Source organism: Coturnix japonica, chromosome 2 (genome assembly GCF_001577835.2).
Source record: "Coturnix japonica isolate 7356 chromosome 2, Coturnix japonica 2.1, whole genome shotgun sequence".
Lineage (NCBI taxonomy): Eukaryota > Metazoa > Chordata > Aves > Galliformes > Phasianidae > Coturnix > Coturnix japonica.
In genome coordinates this window covers 109,679,528-109,704,078 of record NC_029517.1, presented here as the reverse complement: position 1 = coordinate 109,704,078, position 24,551 = coordinate 109,679,528, and the positions used below count along the sequence as shown (strand labels likewise).

At 43.4% G+C, this 24,551-nt stretch overlaps 1 protein-coding gene across 1 annotated transcript in view; it reads left to right on the top strand.

Annotated features, from left to right (window-relative positions):
• Positions 1-8,759, top strand: part of ZNF704 (zinc finger protein 704) — a 60,961-nt gene extending 52,202 nt beyond the window's left edge. Inside the window, exons 6-9 of the mRNA XM_015855876.2 lie at positions 1,158-1,419; positions 3,405-3,509; positions 5,930-6,024; positions 7,167-8,759. Coding sequence (XP_015711362.2) covers positions 1,158-1,419; positions 3,405-3,509; positions 5,930-6,024; positions 7,167-7,278 — 574 coding nt within the window. The 3' untranslated portion in view covers positions 7,279-8,759. The remainder of the gene's footprint in view (positions 1-1,157; positions 1,420-3,404; positions 3,510-5,929; positions 6,025-7,166) is intronic.
• The last annotated feature ends 15,792 nt before the right edge of the window (positions 8,760-24,551 follow it).

Below are 24,551 nucleotides of genomic sequence, written 5' to 3'. Positions count from 1 at the left end.
CTTTTGCTCATTTCCCTTCTTTGTGGTCCGCACCTGTGGGTTGTGTAGATATGTCTGTTGTGTAAGTCTGTGTTACCCGGTGCTTATGAATTAAAAGTGAATGTGAGTTGTAGTCTGGCATGGGGTTCTTGAGGGTTGTGCAACAGTAGTAGTAACTGGAGTTGGGCTTAGGTTCTGGAGACTGAAGCTGTCAGAAAAAATCTATCTCAACATATATTATATATTATATACATTATATTCTTTTTTCTTTGTCCTGTGTACTGCTGGGACATCTTTGGCAGGGGCAGGGAGAAGCACACAGCAGAGCTTCCCATGTGGAAGATTCAGGACAAAAAAGTCATGTATGAGCTGCAAGGTTGAATTTATACAGCATGAGGATTGGTAATGTGCTAAAATAGTGGTTTGTTTGGCATTTCCTGGTCATGTGTAGACTGTCGGGAACTACTGCTTGTGACTGGGCTGCTTCGTGCCAAGTGTTTGTTCTCTAGCACACAGCAGATGGGGTTGGGGGCTGCAGGGACATGCAGGCCTTTTGCATCCCCCCCCTCTGTAAGTCTGCAACCGAAGGTTAGGACCAGGCAGTCCAGCACTGGCAAGCCAGCCCTTAAGTGTCCTTTCTGTGCCCATGTTGGAGTGAGTTGTATGGTAAGACTGTTATCGAGCAGCTTATTCTGTTAGGCCAAGGAAAGTTACATTGAACCATGGCCAAAACTATATTTGACTTAAGAAACTAGCGATAAGATAGTAAATTATTTCCTGTTAGGTTAGCGGGCTTTATCTTGCCCATGCTTGTTACCTTTAAATGCCCTTCTATGTCTGCTTTGTCTTTTATGAAGTTAAAGTGCTTTGAGATTCTTGTTAACTTCCATAGTCAGCAATGGGGAGCAAGTACTTCTTGATATCTAAGCTGAGGCATAGAAGTTAAACAGCAAGTCCGAGGTCAGAGAATTAGAGGAATTAAAGTTTAAATTCCTGCTTCTTCTCCCTTTGGACTGGATGATTTTCTTTTCTTCCCTAGAGTCAGATCAAGTAGGAAGAGTTAAAACTGGAAATATTAATTAACTGACAGTATGAATATATTTGCTTATGCATCTAGAACTTAAAATTCAGTGTAAGGTTCTTGCTTTCATTTAATCAGCCCCTTTTTCTCGATGCAGACGCATAGGAGAGTCTGACTACAGTGACGGAGAGGAGGATTTTTACTATACAGAAATCAGGCTCAACACGGACTCAGTAGCTGATGGCTTAAGCAGCCTTTCCCCAGTCTCTCCATCTTTAGCATCTCCTCCTTCCTTTCCCACCCAAGACACAATCCGTCCTGAAACTTCCTGTGCCAAAACTGAGACTAAATTGATGACACCTCTGAGCCGCTCAGCTCCTACCAACCTCTACCTCGTACACACGGACCATGCTTACCAGGTAACGCTACTGACGGTGAGCTCCACTGACTGCACTGACTTCATTAATGTAGAAGAAAATGTCTAAATAGTGTGCTTGGATTTTGAAAAGCTGAGCCTAGTTTTAGCAGGTCAAAAAGTTTCATAGAGCAAGAATGGTTAACAGGGCTCGTCTCATCTAAACCGTATGTCCACTTCTGGGTTAGTTCTCTGTGCTCTCACCACAGCCACCAGACTTTGGGGTACAGCCTGTCCAACTGTGTGTAATCATTAAATCATAGAATTGCTCAGGTTGGAAAAGACTTTCAAGATCATCGAGTCCAACCACAGCCTAACCGTACTGCCCTAAAAACCCTCCACTAAATCATGTCCCTGAGCACCTGTATAGGTGCACACTTCACGTTGAGAAGAGTTGCTCTGTGCATTCTACTGCCTGCTCAGTTATCTCTCCTCTGACTATAAGAAATGCCCAAGGTGACATGTTCTCGTGTGGTCTCCTGCACTGTAAATGATCTTAGTCAGTCACCTAAATCCCTCCCTGAGTGTTAGTTTCAGCTCTGCTGTTACTGGCTATGTCTGGAAGCAGGTACCCAACGCATGCTAGGAACAATTCCTTTCCTCTGCTGTGTGCAGAGATGTCAGTTTGTGTATGTGAAATAGGGCAGGAAAATTGAAAAGACGTGTGTGATACCCTCCCACTCTTAGAGATAATTCTTTACAAATGGGAAAAATCCAGTCATATCCGAGGTTCTGTTCAAAAAGCTTCCAACGAAGTTCGGACAGAAGGCATTCATTGTAAAAGCGCATAAAATTTGATATGTCTTGGTCTGGATGCCATATGAGAAAATAGGAATTGAGACTTTGAAGTGGTGTGGTCCACGACCTGTGTATGCACTGGAGAACTGAACTCTTAAATTTGTCAGATGCAATTACTTCTTTATAGCATTGTGCAAATAAAGCCCTTTTGTTGTTTGTCTGGAACAGCGTAGTTTGGTCTCCCACACGCTGAGGAAAGCACAGAAGTTTGGGACCTCGGGTGGGAGCTGCATCAGGTAGTGCACCAGCCTGGGCACTGACAAAGCCAGCTAGGAGAAGGCCCTGCCTCTCCTGTAGTGAGGCACCAGGTCCTGGCTGCTCTCTTCATCTGAGATTTGCAGTTGCCATGTTCTTTCCTCCTGTGTGGAGACTCACTCAGTCCTCCTTTGTATAGCAGAGAAAGGATATGCCGGCCCTTTCCAATTTTTCCAGCCTTTAAGTAACACACTTGATTAAGAAAATTGTGTTTGAGATGTTTCAACTGCTTGACTTGGATTTGCACTGACGTATTCCACAGTATTGTACAGCATGTGTCTGAACCCTACAAGTGCCTCCTTGTCGAGTTGCTCCATTTTGAGTACTTCATTTTGTCAGTGAAGAATGACCCTGTGCATACTATATAAGACATTCTCTTAAGCTGGGGATCCCGCTCCAGTTCATGTTCAGGTTTTCTTTGCCAGGGAAGCAGCTTATGTGGAGCAGATAAGTGGGATGCGGTGTTAGAGTCCAAAAATCCTCTCCATCCAGTCTTCAGTTACTTTCCCCTGCTGCCACCAGTTTATGTACTTCCTTGTTTATCACTGTGGTTAGGTTAATCATTTGCAGTATTCTTTTGCTACCAACTGGCATTATTAAAACAGGCTTGTGTTTGTAATGTGGTACTTGAGTTCATGTTTTTTCTACCAGATCCAGGTTTTAGAGGTTTCGCATGGGTTCTTGTGAGAGCCATCATCTTCCTCTAAACAAAGTTGTAACAACAGTGGTATATAAACATGTTCCTTCCTTACCAGCTTATCTGTGATTATCCATCTCAGCAACAGGGTAAAATGCTCATCACTGTCAGCACCGTGAAGGTTTTTTCCACCTCTGTAACTCTCTTGCAGATTCACAGTTTCAAGAAGTAAAAGATCCCTTGACGTGCTTTGGAAAGTGAATGGTTCTTTACTAGAATCATATTTTCTTTTCAAACAGGCCACTCCTCCGGTGAACATTCCAGGGTCGACTAAATTCACTCCCAATGGCAGCAGCTTTAGCATCTCTTGGCAGTCGCCTCCAGTTACCTTCACTGGCATTCCAGTAAGTGGATGATTAAAAAAAAAAGAAGAAAAAAAATAGTTTTTTGTGTGTTTTCACAGTATCTCATAACAGTAGTAATTTTGACATAACAAGTTAAATTATAGCCCAGTTCGCTTGCTTGACTGATTGTAGCCCTCCTGCCAGTCTCTTAAATGCAATACAGTGATTTTTGTCTTTTGGGGTTTTGTTTTGGTGACCACAAGCAGAGAACTGGACTTGACAGCATGCTTTTAAAGTACCTGCTTACAAAAGAACTTCCTGGTAGGTGCAGAGCCCGTCACTGCGTGCTTGTTTTTCTGCCACTGAGAGATCGCTTATGAGGCCAGAGAAAAAATGAACAAGGCAGTGGTTATGTTAACATGGTAATCGGATTGAAGCAGTAGGGCTGTTACCAAAGTGAACCCTGAAGATGAATTGTTGAAAAGCAACAGAAGGAATGAAGTGTGAAGTCTGACCCCAGTAGGGTACAGGGATGTATCCTCTACTGACAGCAGAAAATTGTGTGGCTTCGCACAAAAGATGTATTTAATGCGCTAAATATTTTCACTATTAGTTTTGATGTTAATACATGCTGCAGCATGACGAGTTTTTAATGAAGCATTAGATGCAAGGTCAGCTCTGGCTCTTTCTTCCAATAGATAATAGAACTGCAGAAGTTGGTTGGTTGCTGAAACGTAGATTTGCAGTAGTCCTAAATGTAAAGCAGTGCAGGTGTGGGTACTGTAGGGGGAGGTCAAAACCTTAATGAAAGCTTCAGAGGGATTAGGTGTCTGGTGCCTAGCATGGTGAGTGCTCGGGTTAAACGTAGTCACAGAATCACAGAATTATCAAGGTTGGAAAAGACCTAGAAGATCGTCTAGTCCAACCATTAGATCATCTAGTCCAGCCATTTGAAGTTTGAACTTGAAGTCGCTGCCTTCAAGTAATGGAAGATCTTCTGTGTAAGAAGGAGAAATAAATATATGTAAAATTTATTCTAATTTTTACTGGAAAGCATTTTTTGCTATAAATTAGGATTCCCTGATCATAAACTCCCTTCATATGATAGTTTCATTTAATATGATAGTATTAATATTAATACAATAGCTTCATTTAATATCGTGCTTTCTGAATTTTTACAACATGCCGCATAAATACACGTTGCTCATTCAAAGAACCATACAGCTTTTTTTCCTACTACCAGTGAATATTGGGCATGGTGATAACAGACGCTGTTTCCCTCCCTTTTCTTCACCAAGTGAATCTCCAACGCTTCTTAATGTCAACCTTTGGCAAATCTTGGAGATTTTCTCAGCCTGTGGTATCCTGCAGGTCTGATAAAAAACCAAAGTGGCTGAATCAATTACGCCGTGCTCTGCCAATGAATATGTATTAAGTTCTATCAAGGAACAACTCGCAGTGAAAGACATCACGCTGTCAGCAATTTGAACAAGAGCGCCTTGACAGAGCGTGCTTTCTGCGAAGTTCCTCGAGTATTTGATTTCACAACAATGGGGTTGATACAGAGCAATTACAAAACTGGCTCCTTCTGTGGAATAGCAGAAATCGGTGCCAGTAGTGTTGGGAATCTAAAAGTGCAATTATCCACACTGTAAATCAGACTCATAAGAGGACAGGATTAGACATGTGTGTTGAGTTTACTTGCTCAAGCAACAATGTTGAGCTCGAGCTTTAGAGCTGACACTTCTTAAGGAATTTAAGAGATGCCAAATGGCTTTCAGAGAACTGTGTGAAGATGCCAGTGATTTAGGTACAATTCAGAAATAATCCCAGTGCAAAAACCTTGGGAAGTGCTGATGGTTGCAGAGTAATAAAGCACTCTGGGAACCACATGATTTGATTTTCATGTGTCTGCTACATAGGTAGTAGTAGTGCCTCCTGTTTATTTCCATGGAAACTCCAACAGATACAAAGGGCACAATAACACTGGTTGATAGAGCACGTTCTCAGGTACAAAACACAGTTTTTCAACACAGTCACCACCATTAGCTGTACATTCTTGCCAGCCATGAACAAGAGCCTTCGTGAATCAACACGGAGGTGATCCAGTGTCAGAGTTCTTAAAAAGAATGAATGCATGCATTTGCTGCGTTCCCCCAGACCTGAAGTGATGCTGCTCTGTACTCCAGTTTACTCTGCTTGGGTGACTAGACATACAGAAAAGCAACATGGAGCTACTATTGTGTATATATTTACACCTTCAGCTTTGTCAGACCTCCAGGTTATTCGTGTTTGTATGCTAGATACTGATTTCTCCTTGGTATGTCAGCCATTGTGTATTACAAATTACTTCTTCTGGAAGCAGTTCTACCTGTTTGCACCAAACAAAGCAGTGTTGCTGCCATTGACTTAAAGGTGTGTTTCTATTGCCTTCACGTCTGCATGCAGTTCATAAATGACCTTTTTGTCTGTATTGACAGGTCTCACCAACTCACAGTCGTCCTGCCGGGAGTGGGGAGCAGAAGCAGTCCCACACAGTTCTTTCCTCACCACCCAGAGTAGCGTTTGGATTGAGGTACGGGACCATTGGCTCCTGCTGACAGACCAGCAGCTTCAGACCTTGGGGGGTGTTCTGGGGAAGAATGAGTTGTCGAGGAGTGAAGAGGGCACAAACTGAAGGAGAACTGCAGGTCTTATGCCAGGTAGATGTGAAGTTCAAATGCCCAGTTTGACTCTCGGATCATTGCACATGCTACAAATGGAACTCAGGATGTTCCCAATCTGTAGACTGTGCCCATTGTCAGTAATGAAGAAACACGTATATATGCAGGAGAATAATCACAAGGCAGATCCTGTGTGCCAGGCCGTATCTCATGCTGGTATTAAACAGTTGTGTCTGTACACGCACCTGATTTAAGGACTCTGGGTCTGGAGGCACTGCTGCACTGAGCACTGGGTCGTTCCTTGTAGCACTGCTCCTTAAGTTTGCTACGTGTTGAGTAGAAAAGTTCCGTTTTAACAGTTTAATCATTTTCTGCACTTGTCTTTTGAGCTTTAAGTATGGTGCTAGGATGGAGCACACGACAATCACAATGGCATTAAAAGCAGGTATTGCCTGCTTTGCTGGCTTCAGGGAGGAAAAGAGCACATGAACACGTTGCAGCTGAGGGCTGAAACTTGTTTTTAATTGCCTGGATGTTGTTCAGTGTGTGAGCTCAGCAAACCACACAGGAAGGATGTACAAACTTAGGAGCTGGCAGCTCTTCCCCTCTTTTGCATAGCTGCTGCATGCTTACAGTCAAGGTCTGCTGCTCTGAACTGTGCGAGGTATTTGTAGTGCAGTGCTACAGCAGAGAGCACTTGCGTGCCACGTGAGCCTGGCTGTGCTGTTGGATAGCTGTGGTTGTCTGTTACACCTTGGTGCTGCGTGTGGCTAAAGTAACACAAACCTCCATCAGGCTGAGCCTGGCTAAAGTATGGGCCGTGCACCAGCCCTGGAAGAGGGGAGCAGGCTCAGCAGCTGCTGCAAAGATTTCAGCCTTGCCATGAGTCTACTTGCTTCATCGCTCTTGGTCAGCTCACAGACGCACCGCGGTCTCTTGGAAACTGGGGCATTCTCAGCCATCTGCACAGTGCTGAACTCATTGTCCTGACCTGGGGAGGTAAGGCCAGGCTGCAAAAACGTGCTGTTAACCAGCTTGCCTTTCTCTCTGACAGGAAGCCGAGAGGGGAGGGGAAGAAGTGTCGGAAGGTGTATGGGATGGAGAACAGAGATATGTGGTGCACTGCCTGCCGGTGGAAGAAGGCCTGCCAAAGGTTCATCGACTGAAGAGTGAAGTTATGCAGAGGATTTAGGGCTGGGGGAAGACAACGACAGGACCAGATTGCTACAGCTGCACTGTATCACTTCCTGTTTTCCTCCGGTGATGTGGTGTCGGGGTTTTTGTTTTATTATTTGTTTGTTTGGGTTTTTTTTGATCTGTTGGGTTTCATTTTGGTTGTTTTTTTGTTGTTTTTTTTTTACAAAGAGAGCTTTGTATTTCCAAGTGAAGCACTTGTAGCCAAGGAGAAGCACTAATTCAAACCTGTGTGGAGCAATAGAGCAAAAAAATACAAATAAAAAGCAAAAGCAAGAACACATGACAAAATCCTGTCTTACGGAGTATTGACAGCGGAGCAGCTATCAGTGTTTTTCTGTGTTGGGTTTTTGTTCTAAAAGGAGAAGTGAATTCCTTGCTAACTCTGTGAGCTGTTTGCTCCTTCGGGTCGTTTTTAACCATTGCAGTCTCTTTGCTGCCAACGTCTGTATTTGCTAAACTGGACGTTTTTGTTCTTTTCCTGAAACGAAGATCTCTTTTTGAAAGCTTTCTAATAAACACTTCAGAGTCACATAAGCTACCGTTCACTCAGCAGAAGCTGTAACTAAGACTGGAGGCTGCTAAATGATTCTGATGCGAACGATCATGATGATTTTCTATTTTTTGGAAAGGGGCTGTGGGAAGGAGTTGGGATTTTTGTTGGTTTCTTTCTAGGAGAAAAGCAAAGGCAGACTTTTCCAGAAGGACAAACTGCTCCTGGAAGGCTTTGAAAGCAGGCACAGACCAGAACAGAGTAACTCACGTACCACATTGGATTTTGACCCTTGGCAGGAGGAAAAGCAGCAATGGAAAGTCACCAGCAGATCTGTCACCGCCAGAGCGGAGGGAAGAAATGCAGCAATGGTTGATGGAAACCCATAAGAACATCTTGGGGGCCTGGTAGCTTTTCTTACCACTTTCCCTGTTTGTAGGGAGGAGTGACAGCTGGACTGGCACACATGTTGCTGCGGGAGGCTTGTAAAGAGCTGGGAGATGCACTAGGATTCCATGTAGTACCCATTGAGGGACACGATCCAGCCCAGCAGTTCTGCTCTTGCTTCCTTCTGTCTTATTTGAGAGATGGTTCAGATAACGGTTTGCTCAGCTGCTTTTTTTTTTTTCCCTACATATTAAAGTTGCTAAAATTTATTTTGTGAAAGAAAAAAAAAAAAAAAAGAAAAGAAAATATCACAGCATCATCTCAGAAAGAGAAGTACAACAGCAGAGGAACAACGTATGTATGGTAAATGTTTGGTTCTTAACTCATTTTGATAGTGAAATGAACAGGTTTCTATGCTTGCAGATGTTGGAAGGATTGAGTACTTCAGCGTCACTGTCCACGAGGAAGTATGCACCGCAATGTGGGTAGCTGTGTTCTGTCTCAGCTTCTATGGAATTGCCATTAACTGACCATTATTTCAGTGCAGAAATAAAACAAGGATTTACTGTGATACGAATGTATACCGTTAAATGGCACTTGTGTGTTAAACAAAGCGAGACACCTCAAGGAGGAAAAAAGAAAAGCAAAACTTTGCTTCTTCCTGGAAGCACAGAGGCCCAACATTGCCAGGTTTATTTCTTCACGCCATTTGAAAGTAGACCAGATTTTTGTTGTTAATTATCTAATCTGCCTCGTCCTCTCTGAGATATAAGGGACTCTTCATTACCCTGACAGCTTTCTGAAACGCGGTCCAGAGTTCACTTGATAGCTTTATTGAGCACGCGCTGCTGCTTATGGCTGTGTGAAAGCACAGAACAGCGCGGGCTTTGAGAATGCCAGCAAAGCAGTGCTGAGAGGTGAAGGATGTAATAGGAGCTACTGGAGGATGTCATCTGGGTTCTTTTTAAACCAGTTAATTGGGCAATCAGATGCATAATTTGAGCATGCTATTTCTGCGGTTGTTTACAAATCGTGCCATTTACATGCACAAGCAGCAAGATACGCCTGCGTGCACATCATTTCTTGCTCATTTGCCTATTGTGCTCTGTAAGCCATGTAAAAAAAACAACTGGGCTCAAAAACATAGATAGGCTCTGAAATATATACACGTATGTGTGTGTGTATCTCTATGTATGCACACATATATGTATGTATATATAAAATCTGGGATCAGAAGGGAGGAGAAAGATTGGGTATCCATAGCCAATGTTTTAACATCATTTTTTTCCCCAGCACAATGTGGGTTTTCTCTGCATGTTGTGTCGTTTCGGTTTCCTTAGTAAAATGCCTTTGGTAATTCGTGGCCCCAGATTTCATCTTCTGATGTTTGCATATTACTGTGGTAGGACTTACAAGACCTGGGTATTCCAGAGATGCTTCTGCTATTTTGCCCCTATTTTTACAAGCACTTCTGGAGTGGTCATAAAGAACTTCGTAATGGATTTGGCGATCATGAGACCTCCAGTATATGCTGATATGTTTGTTCTTCCCCTCCGTTTGTGTTTTGCCTGTTTGCTTTGGAGGATTTTGTAAAAATAATGTATTAGAATGTATGTTATTTTCTTAATGTCGTGGCATCACGAGCACCTTTCTTGAGGGCACTTTAAGAGTTATTGTAATAAGATTGTTCTGTACTGATGTGTGCACAGAAGATGGGTGTTGTTGCCAGCACAGGTCGCCCTATGGTACATATTTCATACAGATTACATATAGGCACAAGAGCTGCAAGTCACCAGGTGTGGCAGAGAGGTTTTGTTAAGAAGCTGAGACCAGAAAGTGCTTCATCCGCCATAAATCCTGCCAGGATAGAGTTAAACAGTCTGTATCTTCACACTAACAGCAATCAGCAGAGTTTATATTGAATGAGTTTGGCATCTTTAGGCTGTGGCATTCCTAGAGCTGTGTCTCATTTGTGGCCTGGGGTGGCACAGCCCTCGTGCTGCCTGGGGCCTTCCCCCAGTGCTTCAGGTCTCAAGCTCAAACTGATGCCTGTCCTGGCATTACCAGGCACTGTCTGGAGTAACTTCTTCCATTTTGTCATGCATTGTTTCAGTGCTGATTTGTGCTCTGTTACTGTTCTGCTGATACGTGCACTGTGTCCAAGTTCTACACAGTCCTTCTAGAAAGAGTAAGATCCTTTGTTTCCCAGGGAGGAGCTGGATTGAAGGGCGGCTTGAACTTTTGCTCATTTCTCATCATCAGTACCCACCATTTCCTGTAATTTCCATTTTTGTTGTTTTATAGGCTGTTATCTCTGACCTTCCAAAGAAGTTGGAAGGATTGGCCAGAGCTCATCAGGTGGTGTCTGTGTGTTGTGGGTGCTTGGGTGTGTGTGTACTTATGGCAAGAGCTGGGACCTCTCCCTGAAGTATAAGGATGGAAGGATCTGTGTTAGCAGTGTAGCCACATACTGCCTTTGGTGCAGAGAAGCTGCCCGTATCAGTGTCCCAGTGGCTATCAGCAGTATAGCTCGCAAGTCTTTTCTTCAGTTTTCTTGCTTGAACAAAGCTACTTTACCATGTTACAGAATCATAGAATGGCCTGGGTTGAAAAGGACCTCAATGATCATGTAGTTTTAACCCCCTGCTATGTGCAGGGTCACCAGCCATCAGACCAGGCTGCCCAGAGCCACATCCAGCCTGGCCTTGAATGCCTGCAGGGATGGGGCATCCACAGCCTCCTTGGGCAACCTGTTCCAGTGTGTCACCATCCTCTGAACAAAACCTTTTTCCTAATATCTAACCTAAATTCCCCATCTCAGTTTAAAACCATTCCCCCTTGTCCTATCACTATCCACCATTGTAAACAGCCTTACCCCCTCCTGTTTACATGTTCCCTTCAAATATTGGAAGGCCTCAATGAGGTCTCCCCAGAGCCTTCTCCAAGCTAAACAAGCCCAGTCCCTTCAGCCTTTCTTCACAGGAGAGATGAATGTCCCTATTTATTCCACCCCTACATAACAACAACAACAACAATCTGGAAGAAGAGGTATTTTAAGAAATGCAGTTTGAAAATGTGATTGTGTTCCACCTGCATCTCTATGAAACAGCAGCTACTGGACATTACAAACTCCAGTCATCGTATTCATAACATTTGTTTCCACCCTGATGTGCCTGATTCTCTAGTGCCTTGCACAAGTGTAAGGGGTTACACAAGGTGCAAAGTGAGCAAAAACTCTTCCACAAAGCAACGTGCAGCTTTGCACTTGCCTGTGATCCATACCTGCCATGGCATGAGCCGGACCCACAGGGCCTGTGTGACTGAGCAGGGCAGAGGGCCAGTCCCACAAGTGGCTTTGCCCACGTCAGTAGGGTTATGTGGTTGTGAGCTGTCTGACAGTGCCTCACACCATTCCGTCACCTGCAGCACTCTCTTCATTCCTTCTCCACTATGGTAACAGACAGGCAGCAGAAGGCAAAGCTTTCCCAGAAAGTTCTCAGAGGACGTGCATGTAAGAGCGGATTCCAGCTCTGTCTCTTGTCCCAGACGTGGATTTCCTTGCCCCAGAACACAGTGGTTTCATTTATCCCTACCCGCAGGACAGGCTGTGGTTTCCTGTCAGTGCTGTGGCTGGGAACAGCTGGAGCCGCCCAGCTCAGGATGCAGGGCAGTCAGTCTTGGCTGTTAGCGTGGCCATGCAACGTGATTTCTTTCATCCTTCCTCTGTAAATTTGTTGAAAAACCACCTCAGGACACTGACATGAAATGCAAAGATTTCTGGCCATGGGTAGAGATCCAGCAGATTACCAGAGAGGCTTGTTCCTGCTTAAATTGAAGCCATCTGTAGGGGTGTGCTCTCCTTTCCTTAAAAGCATCTGAATCAGGATATGTTTGTGGAGTCTCACCTTTATCCTCTGTTTCCATTTTATTGCATCTTCCCGTGGGTGATGGCAGCGGACCAAGACCTGCATTGAGCAGTGGGTTCATCCTGCTGCCGGCAGGGCTTGGTGGGTGGGGGGCTGGGGGCTGCTGGAGAGCAGCAGTGGGAGACTTTGGGCTACTGTAAGTGCATGACAGCTTTATGACACCTTCAGCACAATAACTGGTAAAGCATTAGCACAAACCTGAGAACAAGGTCTGCTTCTGATGGCACCAGGCAAAATAAAATCCTTGTCGGTCCCATTCTTTTTTATATTAGCAGCAAGAATTAATTTGAAATGTGAGGGAATGGATCAATTCATTGACAAGCCAGTGTTCTGCTTTTATAACACGTAACACCAAGAATATTTTCCCTTCAGTGTGAACGGGTGGTATCTAAAATGCCCGTGAGATAAATTAATTCAGCAGTGCCAATACAATTGCAGCTTTTAAGTTACTTTGGCCAATACACAGCATTACACCGTCAGGGTTTGAGATTAAATCCAGATTCTTGATGTGCTTCCTTGGTAGACGTGGACTCTGATGTGCTTAAATGTTTGTTTTTAACATCTTTGCCAAATGGGAAAGGCCGGGTTTTCTAACTTGCATTTAAAACCAGTCCTGTTCAAAAATGTATGTTTGACCTCAGAGTCTTTGTGTTACCATGTAATCCCCTGCGGCCGTTCATATACAGTGTGTAACGTGCAGATAAACAGGAGTTTGAACTGTTTACACGCAATGCCTTGGGAACATTAACATAAACAGAGATACGGTTAACACAGATTTCCTCAGGGACCATAGGAAAGCTGCAAAGGCAGGATGTAGCTTTATTTGAATGGAAGATGGGTGAGAAATGGATTGTTTCTTTTTTGTATTCTAGGCAGACTTAAAGAGCAATATGTCACTACTTGAATTATTAAACTTGGAAGGAAGCACTAATTGGCGAACGTGATCTCACTTCACACTATCGCTTATGAAGTTCTAAATACAAAACAGACATTTTAGCTTTTAGAACAATGTAGGAAATGAGCTTGAACCATAACCTAAATATAGCACAGACCTATACGTTTGTATAAATATTTTCAGAACGTGCTGTAAATATAAAGGGTTCTCGTTTATCTGATTGGTGATTGCAGCATACTTTGTTTGTAATTGAACTGCTTCTTACCAATTTACTTCAAGGAGCCAAAAAAAAGAACATGCTAACATTATACCCCACAGGGTTTTTTGCATTGCAAAGGGCATGTGAGAATAAAGAAACGTAGTAACTGTATATTTTACCATTCTTAGATAGGTAAGAGGTGCCTGTTGATTCCACCAAGTGGAAGGGAACTTACCTGAGCACATCAGGGAGGAATGTGTGAGCTGCATGAAAGTGTCGTCCCACCTGTGTTGTGGTGCACACAGCGAGGCACAGGGCTCTGAGGACGTCAGGAAATAAGGAAATTCACCTAAAACACAAAGAGATTGCGCTTCTAAGACACAAATGACGTTGTCCCTGTGTAATTTTCTAGTGCTAAAGAACATCAGTACTTTTACTGTGATGAAAATAGCAGCCTTGTTAGTAAGGTGCAATACGCATGAAGGGCTAAACTCTGGGAACAAGTAGTCCTGTAAAACGAGCTTCTTTAGCACCGGGATCGTAGGACCTCTCTGAAATTATCATGTTGGTATAATTTTATAACCATTTATTGTAAGTTATGAAACAGAATTTGGCATTTCAGAAGAACCGAAGGGAAGAGGGGAAGCTGTAAATTATTGAGAATAGTGGTACGATGTCTGACGTGGCAGCAGTAGCTGAAACACCTTTACGAAGATACACACCTTTTGGATCACTGAGAAAAAAAATTACCTTTAGTTACTAATTTAACTAATTTAACCTGAATTCAGTCTGAAATTTGCAGTAATGTCAAGAAAATGACTTCTCTGAGTAAATTTTGCTTCGTTTCTTGCCTATTGTTATCAGGCTTTATTTGTTCACAGTCAGTACTCTTGATTGTGAAGATGTTCCCCCAACTAGCGAGACCTGGCTTGCAATTGTGTTCATTTGAAAGTACTTCTTGAAATGGAGAGGTTTCTTCCTTTACTGTCCTATGTGATGATGGTTTGTGATGTCCTGAGTAGAGTCCGTCAAGGATATAGATATGTAACATAAAGTTACTTTGTAGTTCTGTTATGGAAAGAGTGTAAATGACCAAGTGGGAGGGCTGCTCAGGAGGATGTCTTCTCTCCATCCGCACTGTGAGGTCCACAGAATATGGGGTGCCCAGTGTGGTGTATCCTGGGCTTTTGCTGTAAAATAAGGATGTGCTGCTGTTTTGCCATTGCTGTTTTTGTCATCTTAGAATCCATCTTTTAGTGAAAGATTGGAACAGTTCCATCTGCTGAACAGGAGGGGTTTGTTCCTTCCTTCTGAATTCCTCCAGTAAGGAGAGAAAGGACAAGCTGAGATTGAGAGACATCAGCAACAGACTTGAGCCATGAGGGAAGACACAAAACAAAATTGCTCAGAAAAAGAAAGTAGAATGAATCTCGTGTCTTGGCTGTTGCTACACGTGACTGATGCCGGTGGCTTGAGAATAAGGTTGCACAGAGGAAACCTCGTAGCACAGTCCTCATTCAGATGCTGAAGCACTTTTCCCTTTCTGGTCATGCAAACAGTTCAGAAGGAATTGCTTCAAATTAGTCTGAGGAGCAGAGGAAGAGCAGAAGGTGTTGTTCTAAGTAGAGCACCTTGTGAAGCCTGCACGAACCCTGCCTGTAGCCAAGGTCCTGCGCCATGTGTCTCATCCTGCAGTTTGCACAAGTCCCAAAGCAATCGGTTACAGAGCTCTTTTTTGATTTCATTTACAAGTCTGGTAAGACGTCTTGCTGCACAATTAAGAGCAAAATGCACTGGAAGGAGCTTGATGCTTTCCATTTTTTTCTCAGGAGAGCTGCCATTAGCCCTGTGGATACCTTCAATGGCCTGGACTGCTCCCATGGGTGGCAGCTGTAGAGATGAGGCATTGGATTTTCCTCCTTGTGATTGTTCCCACTGGCACTGGGACTTACAGACCTGTGTGTCTCCCCTTCTGAGTGCTGGAAACAAGAAATGTGCAATCAGGCTTTGTGAGAGGGGTAGATATGTACCTAGAGATGTGCTCACTGCTGCTAGGAGGCGTTGGTGGGTTTCCAGTGATACCAGAATGACTGTAGGTTGGATGTGTCATTTAGGGATGGATTTAAGAGCTGCTTAGCACATGGTGTTTGGTATGCTATACATCCCACTACTGCCTGGGAAGGAGGTTTCTCAGAGCAAGATCCAGGATGGCCGCCAGCCCATTGTGGCCTCACCGCCATCAGCTGCTGCATGCATCAGGCCATTCACATCCTCTTGGCCACCCGATGCAAGGTCACCCCGTGCTCTGTAGAGGAATTAATGTTCTTCTTTTCTGAGAGTGAAGTGGGACTGCCCTGGTTTTGCCTAGCGGAACTGTCATTTCAAAGCAGGTTGGATGGGCCCAAGGCTGGGCTCCTGCCCTTGCCCTCAGACTCTTCTTCCTGCTGGGGCCTAGAGATCTATCCCAGGTTGTACTGTCTTGGATCCCTCCTGAAAGCACAGGCCTGTATAAAATGCCTAAGGGTGTATCAGAGCATTGCTCTGCATTTTATGTGGCAGGCACAGCAATGGGGTCCTGGCCCACCTGCCTCAGCTGTGGGATAAGTAGGGGCCTGGACACCAAACCCCTGCAGTTGCACTGGCACCTGCTCTCTCAGCACACCTGGAATACTATTAAAGCAGCATTGATTTTGATATGAAAATGTTTTTTGTAGGGAAAAAAAATAGGAGTTATATCAATAATCCTATATCCCATGAGCCATAAATCTATATGTTAAGTGTGGCATGGTTTTGCTATGCAGATATTGGAGGAGTAATGGGACATGAAGAGCAACCTCTAGGGACCTCAGTCCAGCCCTGAGCTCAGGTACATCCTGGAGCCAAGCTGGTGTTATTTGGGGTAATTCAGGTAATGCACAATGGGGAGGTGCTCACTCTCTGTCTATCTATGGGCCACAGAGAACCAGAAATGTATATGTCTTGTCCTGATAGTGGGACTTTCTGAAATAGAAAGATCCATATTTCCTCTTGCAGATTTTTGGTCCTTGCGGGTAAGGGTTCATAAAGTACTTGGAGAACATCGATTGCACTATGATTATTTACACTGTGTGAAAAAAAGCAATTATATTTCGAAAGTCATTTGCTACTTATATGTATTTCCAAGTCATTTCCTACTTATATTTTATATTTTAAGAGTATTTCTGATGAAGACAGGAGTGAACTTAGTACACATTGTAAGTCTGTAGACAAACAAGAGCACAGTTGCCTGGCGTTAATGAATGAATACAGAACTTCTCATACATGCTGCCTGCATAAGACAACAGTATCCGTGCATCCTTTTGTCTCTTTCCAGTCATGAAAGGGAAATGCCTGCCTGCATATATTGGTTTTCCTTCGATTCTTATCATTGTTTTGGAGAGTGTAAAGTAAATTGAAGTTCTTTTTCTGCTTTATTGTTAGAACCAGAGTGTTTTCTCTTACAGAGTAACTTTACTTTTGTGGAGCTTTAATGTGCTCTGCATTGCACTTTATACATTTGTCACTTGTTGGGCCATTTATTTTTTATATACGAAACAATGAAAGTTTTGCTACTCTAGTTTTACCTATTTAGAAAATAACCATGAAACTAAGAGGTTTTTATATATAAAAAAAGAAGAAAGTTCCATAAAATGTAGCAAATAAACTATTTAGATTGGAAATCTTTTTAATGATAGCACTGAGAAATAGAGCTTCTGAAATCATTGACTAGTTAGGAAATTCAATATATTTATGGGTAGCATGAGCATCCATTGGGGTATCAATAAATGGAGTATGTAGAAACGGGAGACAAAGCTTGAGCCGTTGGATTTGTTTATACAGAAGACTTCTATTAGTTCAATTGATACGAGCCTGAGATGGCCCTTGGCTCTCCAGGGCTGCACTCACACAAGTATGACTGACCTACCATCAGAAGCCGATGCTGTTTCCATTTGTTTTGTTCTGGCTTTATCCCCTCCAGCTTGGGGAACCAGTGCCCTAAAGACAATCTTGTTCCTAAGTGCACTAACGAAGAGCTCATCTTCCCCAGAATTTTGTTGTCAAGCATGGGGCCCTAATGCAGTCTGTGTGTAGGTTAATATAAGTGTTTTTAGATGCCAGTTTCAGCGCTTTAAATGAAAACCAACTTCTTTGCCACTGCACAGAATCCCTTGACATTCTGTGGAGTATGCTGAAAGGTAAAGACATCTGTACTTTGTCCAGACTGTGTTTGTTCCAAATCACAGCTGGTACTGGGTGTGCCTGCAGCACCCGTCCTGCAGAGCTGAGCAGTGAAGGGGACGAGGGGCTGTGCTGCCCCATCCTTCACGTGGTGAAGCACTGTCCCTGGCTGTATGCACAAGCTCTCAGTCTTTGGTGGGAGATGGAAATGCCTGTGAGAGCTCCTTGTCAGCCATGCAGCAGAGTCCCTGGCCCTCCTCAGAGCCTTCAGACACTCTGCTCTTATTTCTGCATCCATAGATGCCACCAGAGTGAATGGCTCAGCCTCACAGTGTGAATACAGTCCCAGCTTCAGTTGGAAATGCATCATCTTGCCACTGTTTCACCCAGCCTCAGCTTCACCTACAAAAGATGAGCAGGGCCAAGGGACTCTGATGGATGGTGGTTCTTCAGGCAGCGCACACAGCTCTGCTGCCCAGCTGCTTTCTGCATTGTTGCATGTGTTTGAAGGAAAGTTGAAAAGAGAGAATTTTGCAAGAAGATGATACTGGCAATAATCTCTTTTGATCCTGCCAATCCGAGGCAGTGGCATAGATGGATGTGATGTTCTTCCACTGCTGGCCACTTGTTCGTGACTAAACATCAACCAGCAGATGCTGTTTCTTAAGCTGAAACCCCTCCCAGAACAGCAAAACGCCACCATGAAGACCTTTGTTATCTCCCTCCCTGTCTTCTTGTTGCACTGGCAGCAGGAGAAGAGTGCAGAAATGATAGGAGCCTGGACATAATGCATCCAAATGCTTTTGTACTGCCACAGGTGTTACGTGACAAACGTATAGACCTGGGCCCTCCAAAATTTCTCTAGGAATTTTGCTGTTACTTTCTAGGAAAAAAAGTAGGATTTAAAGTCTTTGGGTCCACATCTGAGTTGATTTTGCATGCTGAATCAAGAGCACTTCCAACAGACTTCAGATACGTAGGCAGTCGTCCTTACTACAAGCGATGGCACTCGATCACTTTGATTATTTTTCTTAGAACATTTGTGAAATCAGCAACGAGCAGATTAGTATCTTAACATCTATGAAAATAGCTGAGATTAAATATTAAAAAGCACGTGCTTTCATGTGAAACGTGAAAGAAGACTACCAAAAGTATTTAGTTTGCTAAGCACTGGCTCCCAAGTTTGTTAATGCACTAAACTTTCATTTGGGAGAGCAACTTCTATATAGGGAAAAGTAGTAATCTCAAATGTTTAGAATACTTCAGGAAATGAACAGCTTGTTTCTGGTCACTGGGTTTTAGAAAGAAGAAATCTCACCCTCCTGCACTGGTAACATTCAGTGTTTGTATGGAAAATAAATCTTGCTTTTCCATTCCCACCTGAATGATCAGCTCAAATGAGGATCTGTCATCTCTTAACTTTCTTCTAAAGTAAAAACTAAGAACATAAAGAAATGCGAACGTGAGGAATCATGACCAAAGTCATTAACTATTTTCAGACCATTCTGATAAGTAAAAGCCTTGGTTAAAATGATGTTCTGTTGCACATCACCCTGATTTAGTGAGAAAGCAAGTTTTTCTTCTGAAAGAAAGAAAAAAAAGAGGGAAAAGGACAAATGGAAAACAAGATGAAATGAGATCATTTAAAGCCAGGTTTCCTGCTTGTTTTTAGGTCCATCCACCCATTCTATCACTGTTGTGTATTCAGGGATGCTCAAGACAACAGACATTCCTCATAGGAAGCAGCTTGGTTCCAAAGTGAAATCCAAGCTGTGAGCAAATTCATTGAGTTTTCATAATAGCTATTGCCAAAAAAAGCATCAAAGCACTATTTGCTACTGAACGGGATTTTCAGTGTTTCAATGGAAACCCTTTTTAATCTAATTCATTGCTGTATTTACAGACAGATTTCTGTTGGTCTGCTTGCTTGTTCCTTAGGGCTCTGTTTATCCACACACCTCAGAGCAGGTGTGAGATGGCCACAATCGAACTGGAATCCCTACAATTCCCAGCTACATTACACATTGTTTTGAAGAAGCAGCAATCTTTGAATGAAAAACTACTTCAAAGCATCTCAAAGTAAGGCAACAAGAAAAAGGAACAGCTTTATTTGGGAAACACCATTGAGTTCCCATCAACCCACAAGGTGTGTGCTTAACTGCCCTCCCATAGCTTTGTCAGATTGCATTTCTGTTGAAGGCAGGTGGTGATTAAACTACATAGCAAAGAGACTTCTTTGATCTATGTAAATGAATGTATATGTATAAACTATGCATTTTCATCCAGCTGCAAAATGTATCTCTAAGCAGTTCTATCTAGCCTTTTTCTCAATGTCAGTAACTCCCAATATCCAGGAGATTAAGGTGCTCCCCATCTTTTTTAGCACGTAATTCTCTCTTTACAATTTGCTTTGTAAAGCAAATTCTGTGCTTTACAAAGGCAAGATGTGTGATGGGGGAGCTCTGGGGCCCAAGGAGCAGTGAGCAGGGCCATGGCTGAAGCAGGAACATGTGCCTGAGACCAGGCTGGGCCCAGCACGGTTGAGCAGGGGGCTGCAGCTGCTGCTCCAGCTCTGGCACTTCTTCCACAGTCAGGCAGCAGAGCAGGACCAGCAGCTGCTGCCTCACACGGGGTCAATGGGAGTCTGCAGCAGTGCTGGAAGAAGCTATGCCAAGGAGGAGGGAGCTGCAGACTGGGTTTACAGCCCTCACTGTTCCCTTGTGAGAGCCACCACAACCCCAGGTCTGTCCTTACCTCTCCGTGGTACACAGCACCCAGGAGCCTCCTCCGGCTGCAGGTGCCTGGCAGCGCTCGCAGCATGTGGTTCTTCATAGTGGGGCTTCAGGAGAGGAAGGGTCAGGCCCTGGTCTGAGCGTATCCCTGCTAGAAGGAATTAGGAGAGGTGAATAATGGAGGTCTGTTGTAATAACATGAAGGAAAGAGGTGCTGCAGTGTTATTGCTTACATTTCAAGTTGTTGCTGTAATATTCATCAGCCTGGTCTGGTCAGGAGTGGACTAAATCAAATCTTTATATGCAAGCTATTCAAATATTTGATACTAGTATTGCAGCAGTGGTATTTTTATCTGTCCAGAGATGTGCATTCATTTAAGTTACGCTTGATTGAGAAATATTTTTGCAGTATGTATTTGTATTTGATGGGCTGCGGCCCTTCATTTTATATTCTTTACAAGAATTAGCACGGAAATGATGCTTCCCCATTTATTGAGCTACCTGACCATCCCAGCTGTCAGTTTGCATACAAAATATTTGGAGGATTTTGGTTTGGTCTAAACACTGTCCTTTAAAAATAAAAATGCAGTGCTTAATAGAAAACCATTCCTTACCAGCACCCCTGCGATGTGATGCAGACAACCAACCCGGTGACACGATGCAAATGCTTGAGGCCAGGTCTCTGCGGGTTCTCAGCAGCTCCCATGGTTGTAGCACATACACCAGCAGAGAAGCTGCCCCCATGAAGGGCAGGTGGAGCTGTGGGGTGCTCTGTGTGCTGCGGGGGTTCTCTGGAGCTGTAACAACAACAGGACACTGCTGCATGGCTCTGCAACCTGTGATGTCCTGCAGCTCTGCTGTGTTACTGGCTGCAGTCCCTCAGCCCAGAACTCTGAGCACAGTGCTCGGGTTCTGGGGCATCACTTACGATCACAAAGGTAACTTTTTAAATGAGAAAGAGCTTCCAACTCTGGCACTAATGGAAATACTGAACACTTTATATATATATATATAAAGTATATATAAGGATTTGAAATAAAGAAGCGTGTTTTTTTTATACAACTTTTAGCCAAATAGAAGCATTCTGATTATTACTTCTGTGGACACCGTCCACCTGTAAATAAATTCCTATGTTCAGGTCCCTGAACCTGAAGAAAAGAAATAATAAAGACTGTTCACAGGCTATGCGCTTTGCTAGCTCTTGGATCCTTTGTACATAAGAGGTAACTGTTTAAATGGTGGGTGGGTTTTTTATTTAACTGCTGTTCCTTTAAAGAAAGAAGAAGAAAAAAAAAACAAATCTTTTGACTTTGTTTTCTCTTTTCTGAGTCAATACAAAGATTTTCTAACTTTTTACTGCAGAAATGGATAAATCCGCGGTGCTATGTGAACCTGAGTGTCAAACTGGCCATAGCAGACACACCAGTTAGGATGCACTTTTCCTGTGGCACACAATGTATTTTCTCAGAACGGACTTTCAAAGGACCATCAGATGTTTACATTTCTTCTTGTTGCCCCAAATAGTTTTGGATATTGAAATAACTTCCAAAAACAAAGACGTGATGCATTACCGATGTGATGAATCCTCACGTCTGGGTATCTACAACAGGTTTGTACAAATACCATTTTAGAGATAGTTGAAATATTGGGCTTTCATACTTTGTAATGCTTTGATGTGACAATAAATATGCTGTTGCTATCTATCTAGTCTAACCTCATTGTAGACCTGTAATTTCCTGTTTATGGTTATGTCATGAATTGCACTGGCTTGACTTCAGCCAAATACTGACTGTTCAGCTGAAATATTCTGACTGTTATGATGTCCACAAAACATTAATTAAATGCACTTGTAACCGACTACTGAGGAGTATGTCAAGTTATTCATGTAATAAAACCCATATGTATAACTTTTGCAACTTGTTTATGTGAATTCAGTTCTTCTACAGCCACGAACACCAGCATTTCAACCAACGACCAACTCAAGTCCACGACAGCCTTTGCACGGACTTCATAACAAACAGGACTGACTCCCCTCCCTTTGATCAGAAGGCAGATAATGCACCAGAGCGTGATCTAAGACATTCAGGATAGGAATGTGGACTTCAAATTTTACATTTTGGTCCGTTGAATGTGAAGTTCAGCCTCCAGCAGTTACTCCTCTTTGCCACTTCTGGGCTTATGCTAAGCGAACTGGGTCTGTTTAGCCTTGAGAAGGCTGAGAGGGGATTTGATCCAGGTTTATAAATACCTGAGGTGTGGGGGCCATAGTGGCGAGGATGGTCTCTTTTCAGTAGTGCGTGGGGACAGGACTAGGGGTAATGGGATGAAACTACAGCATAGGAAGTTCCGCACGAATGTGCAGAACTTCTTTACAGTGAGGGTGACGGAGCACTGGAACAGGCTGCCCAGGGAGGTGGTGGAGTCTCCTTCTCTGGAGATATTCCAGACGCCGCCTGGACGCATACTCTGTTCATGTGGTGTGGGAGGCCTGCTTTAGCAGGGGGGTTGGACTCGCATGAATCTCTAGAGGTTCCCTTCCAACCCTACAATTTCTGTGATTCTGTGAGAACTGATCCTCCCAATGTACTACACTACAAGCATTTTTTTCCCGCCCTGTCCTTGCCTAGCAGTGGGGGCACAGCCTCCCCATGTACACCAAGGAACATTCCCAACAGCCAAAGCTTCAGGATAAGCCTTCTTTCTCATAGCAAACTTAATGAAGCTACAGCTTCCAACTTGCAAGTTCCAACTTGGATGTTCCCAAAAAAGTGTGTAAATTAGTACTATTTCTGCTCGCACAACGTTCTCATCACTCCCTCACTTATGTTGTTAGGTCATATTTAAATTTCCTAATGACTTCCTACCCTCTGCTGCAAAGCCAACCTCACTATCACTAGCAGGGCTGTTAAATTTAATGAGTAGTTTAATCACACTTTGGTTCATATTTTTCTCCCTTCCAGCAACACCACACACATGGATGAGCTGTTGTCTGTCTCTAGAAAGGAAAATATCTGAGCCCACCTGTTCTCCAAGGCTGTCAGAACAGCTCATTGAAGGGCCTCCATCCTGCCGCCCACCACTGCCAGTCAGATTATTCAGAACAGCCCCTCCTGAGCTGCTGGAAGAGCTGCTGGAGCAGTCCATGAGCTTCGGAGCTGCCTCCTGCCAGGCAGGTACCCAGAGCTGTCCAACGTGCACCATGGGAGACCTGTGACCAGGTGATTCCGCAGCCGGCTCCTCCAGAAATAAAAAGGATTTTGAAGTCATAATTAGCAAGGAAGCATTTAGTGCTATTTCAGATTAAATCCCACTAATTAAATGCCACTCTAAGAGATAATAATCTCTGCTATGATTGACTGTTCTGAAGACAGGCGCGCCGACCACAAGAGCTCGCTTTATGCAAATGACATGCTTTGTAATTCTGTACAAAGCAGAAGCATTAAAGAAAAGCCATTTCAAATTATTCAGTTTAAGGTTGAATACCTTCGACTCCTTTTCTCCACTTCCCCAATAGGCTGTGGCTCTTTTGAGCTAATTCCAGACAGCTTTAATAAATAGGTGACTACCTCACGTGCATTTGGTTTAGAAATATTTCATACCTTCATGTACTGAAGAAAATGTTGAGCAAGAACAATTCTTTCTTTGCATTCATTAATAACTTCCTCTGAATTCATTTCTTTTATCCTAAATAACTCCCTAAATTCAATTCTGAGTTTCAAATACTCTTGGATGCAAAGCAAACCAGATTTTCTTGAAGTATTCTGTGCATTTTATATTTCAAATATTACCGTCATCTATTTCTACACCAGTGCCTTTGAGACCTGTTCTCCAAATGTAGCGTTACAAATCATCACATTATGGTCTTGCTTCTTGTGTGAGATCCCGATAGGAACTTAGTGTTGCACTGAAAAACACATGAAAGAGCTGCTTCAGGAACAGTAGTATTTGGTTCCCCTTAAATGAAAGGATTATTTTCAATTTTATCTGCTTAAGCTGCCAACTTTTTTCTTCCCCTCCCTCCCACTCTTTCTTATGATGCCAAGAAAAATATTTCGGTTATAAATTTGGCCTTACTAGTTTGAAGTCTAAGCTGTGAGAGATTGCGTTTTTGCAGTAGAAAACACTAAGCATAGCACTAAGCTATAGGCCTTTGCTAAACTTTCTTACAAAATGGCTGCAGGGGCTGTTTTTCACACAGAGCTGTTGAGGCAGAGCCTAGTACAGGGTACAGTGAGTACGCCAAGTATTTTGCTTTTCAGAACGTTCTGACCAGGTGGGTAGATACCGATAGTAGCTGATGAGGACAGGTAGGGTAGGGAGAGCCTAGTATGCCTGTCCTCTGTCCCCCTTGATGAATGGGGAACCACAGGTGGGCTTAGAATACATTACACACACAGAATCACAGAATGACCCGGT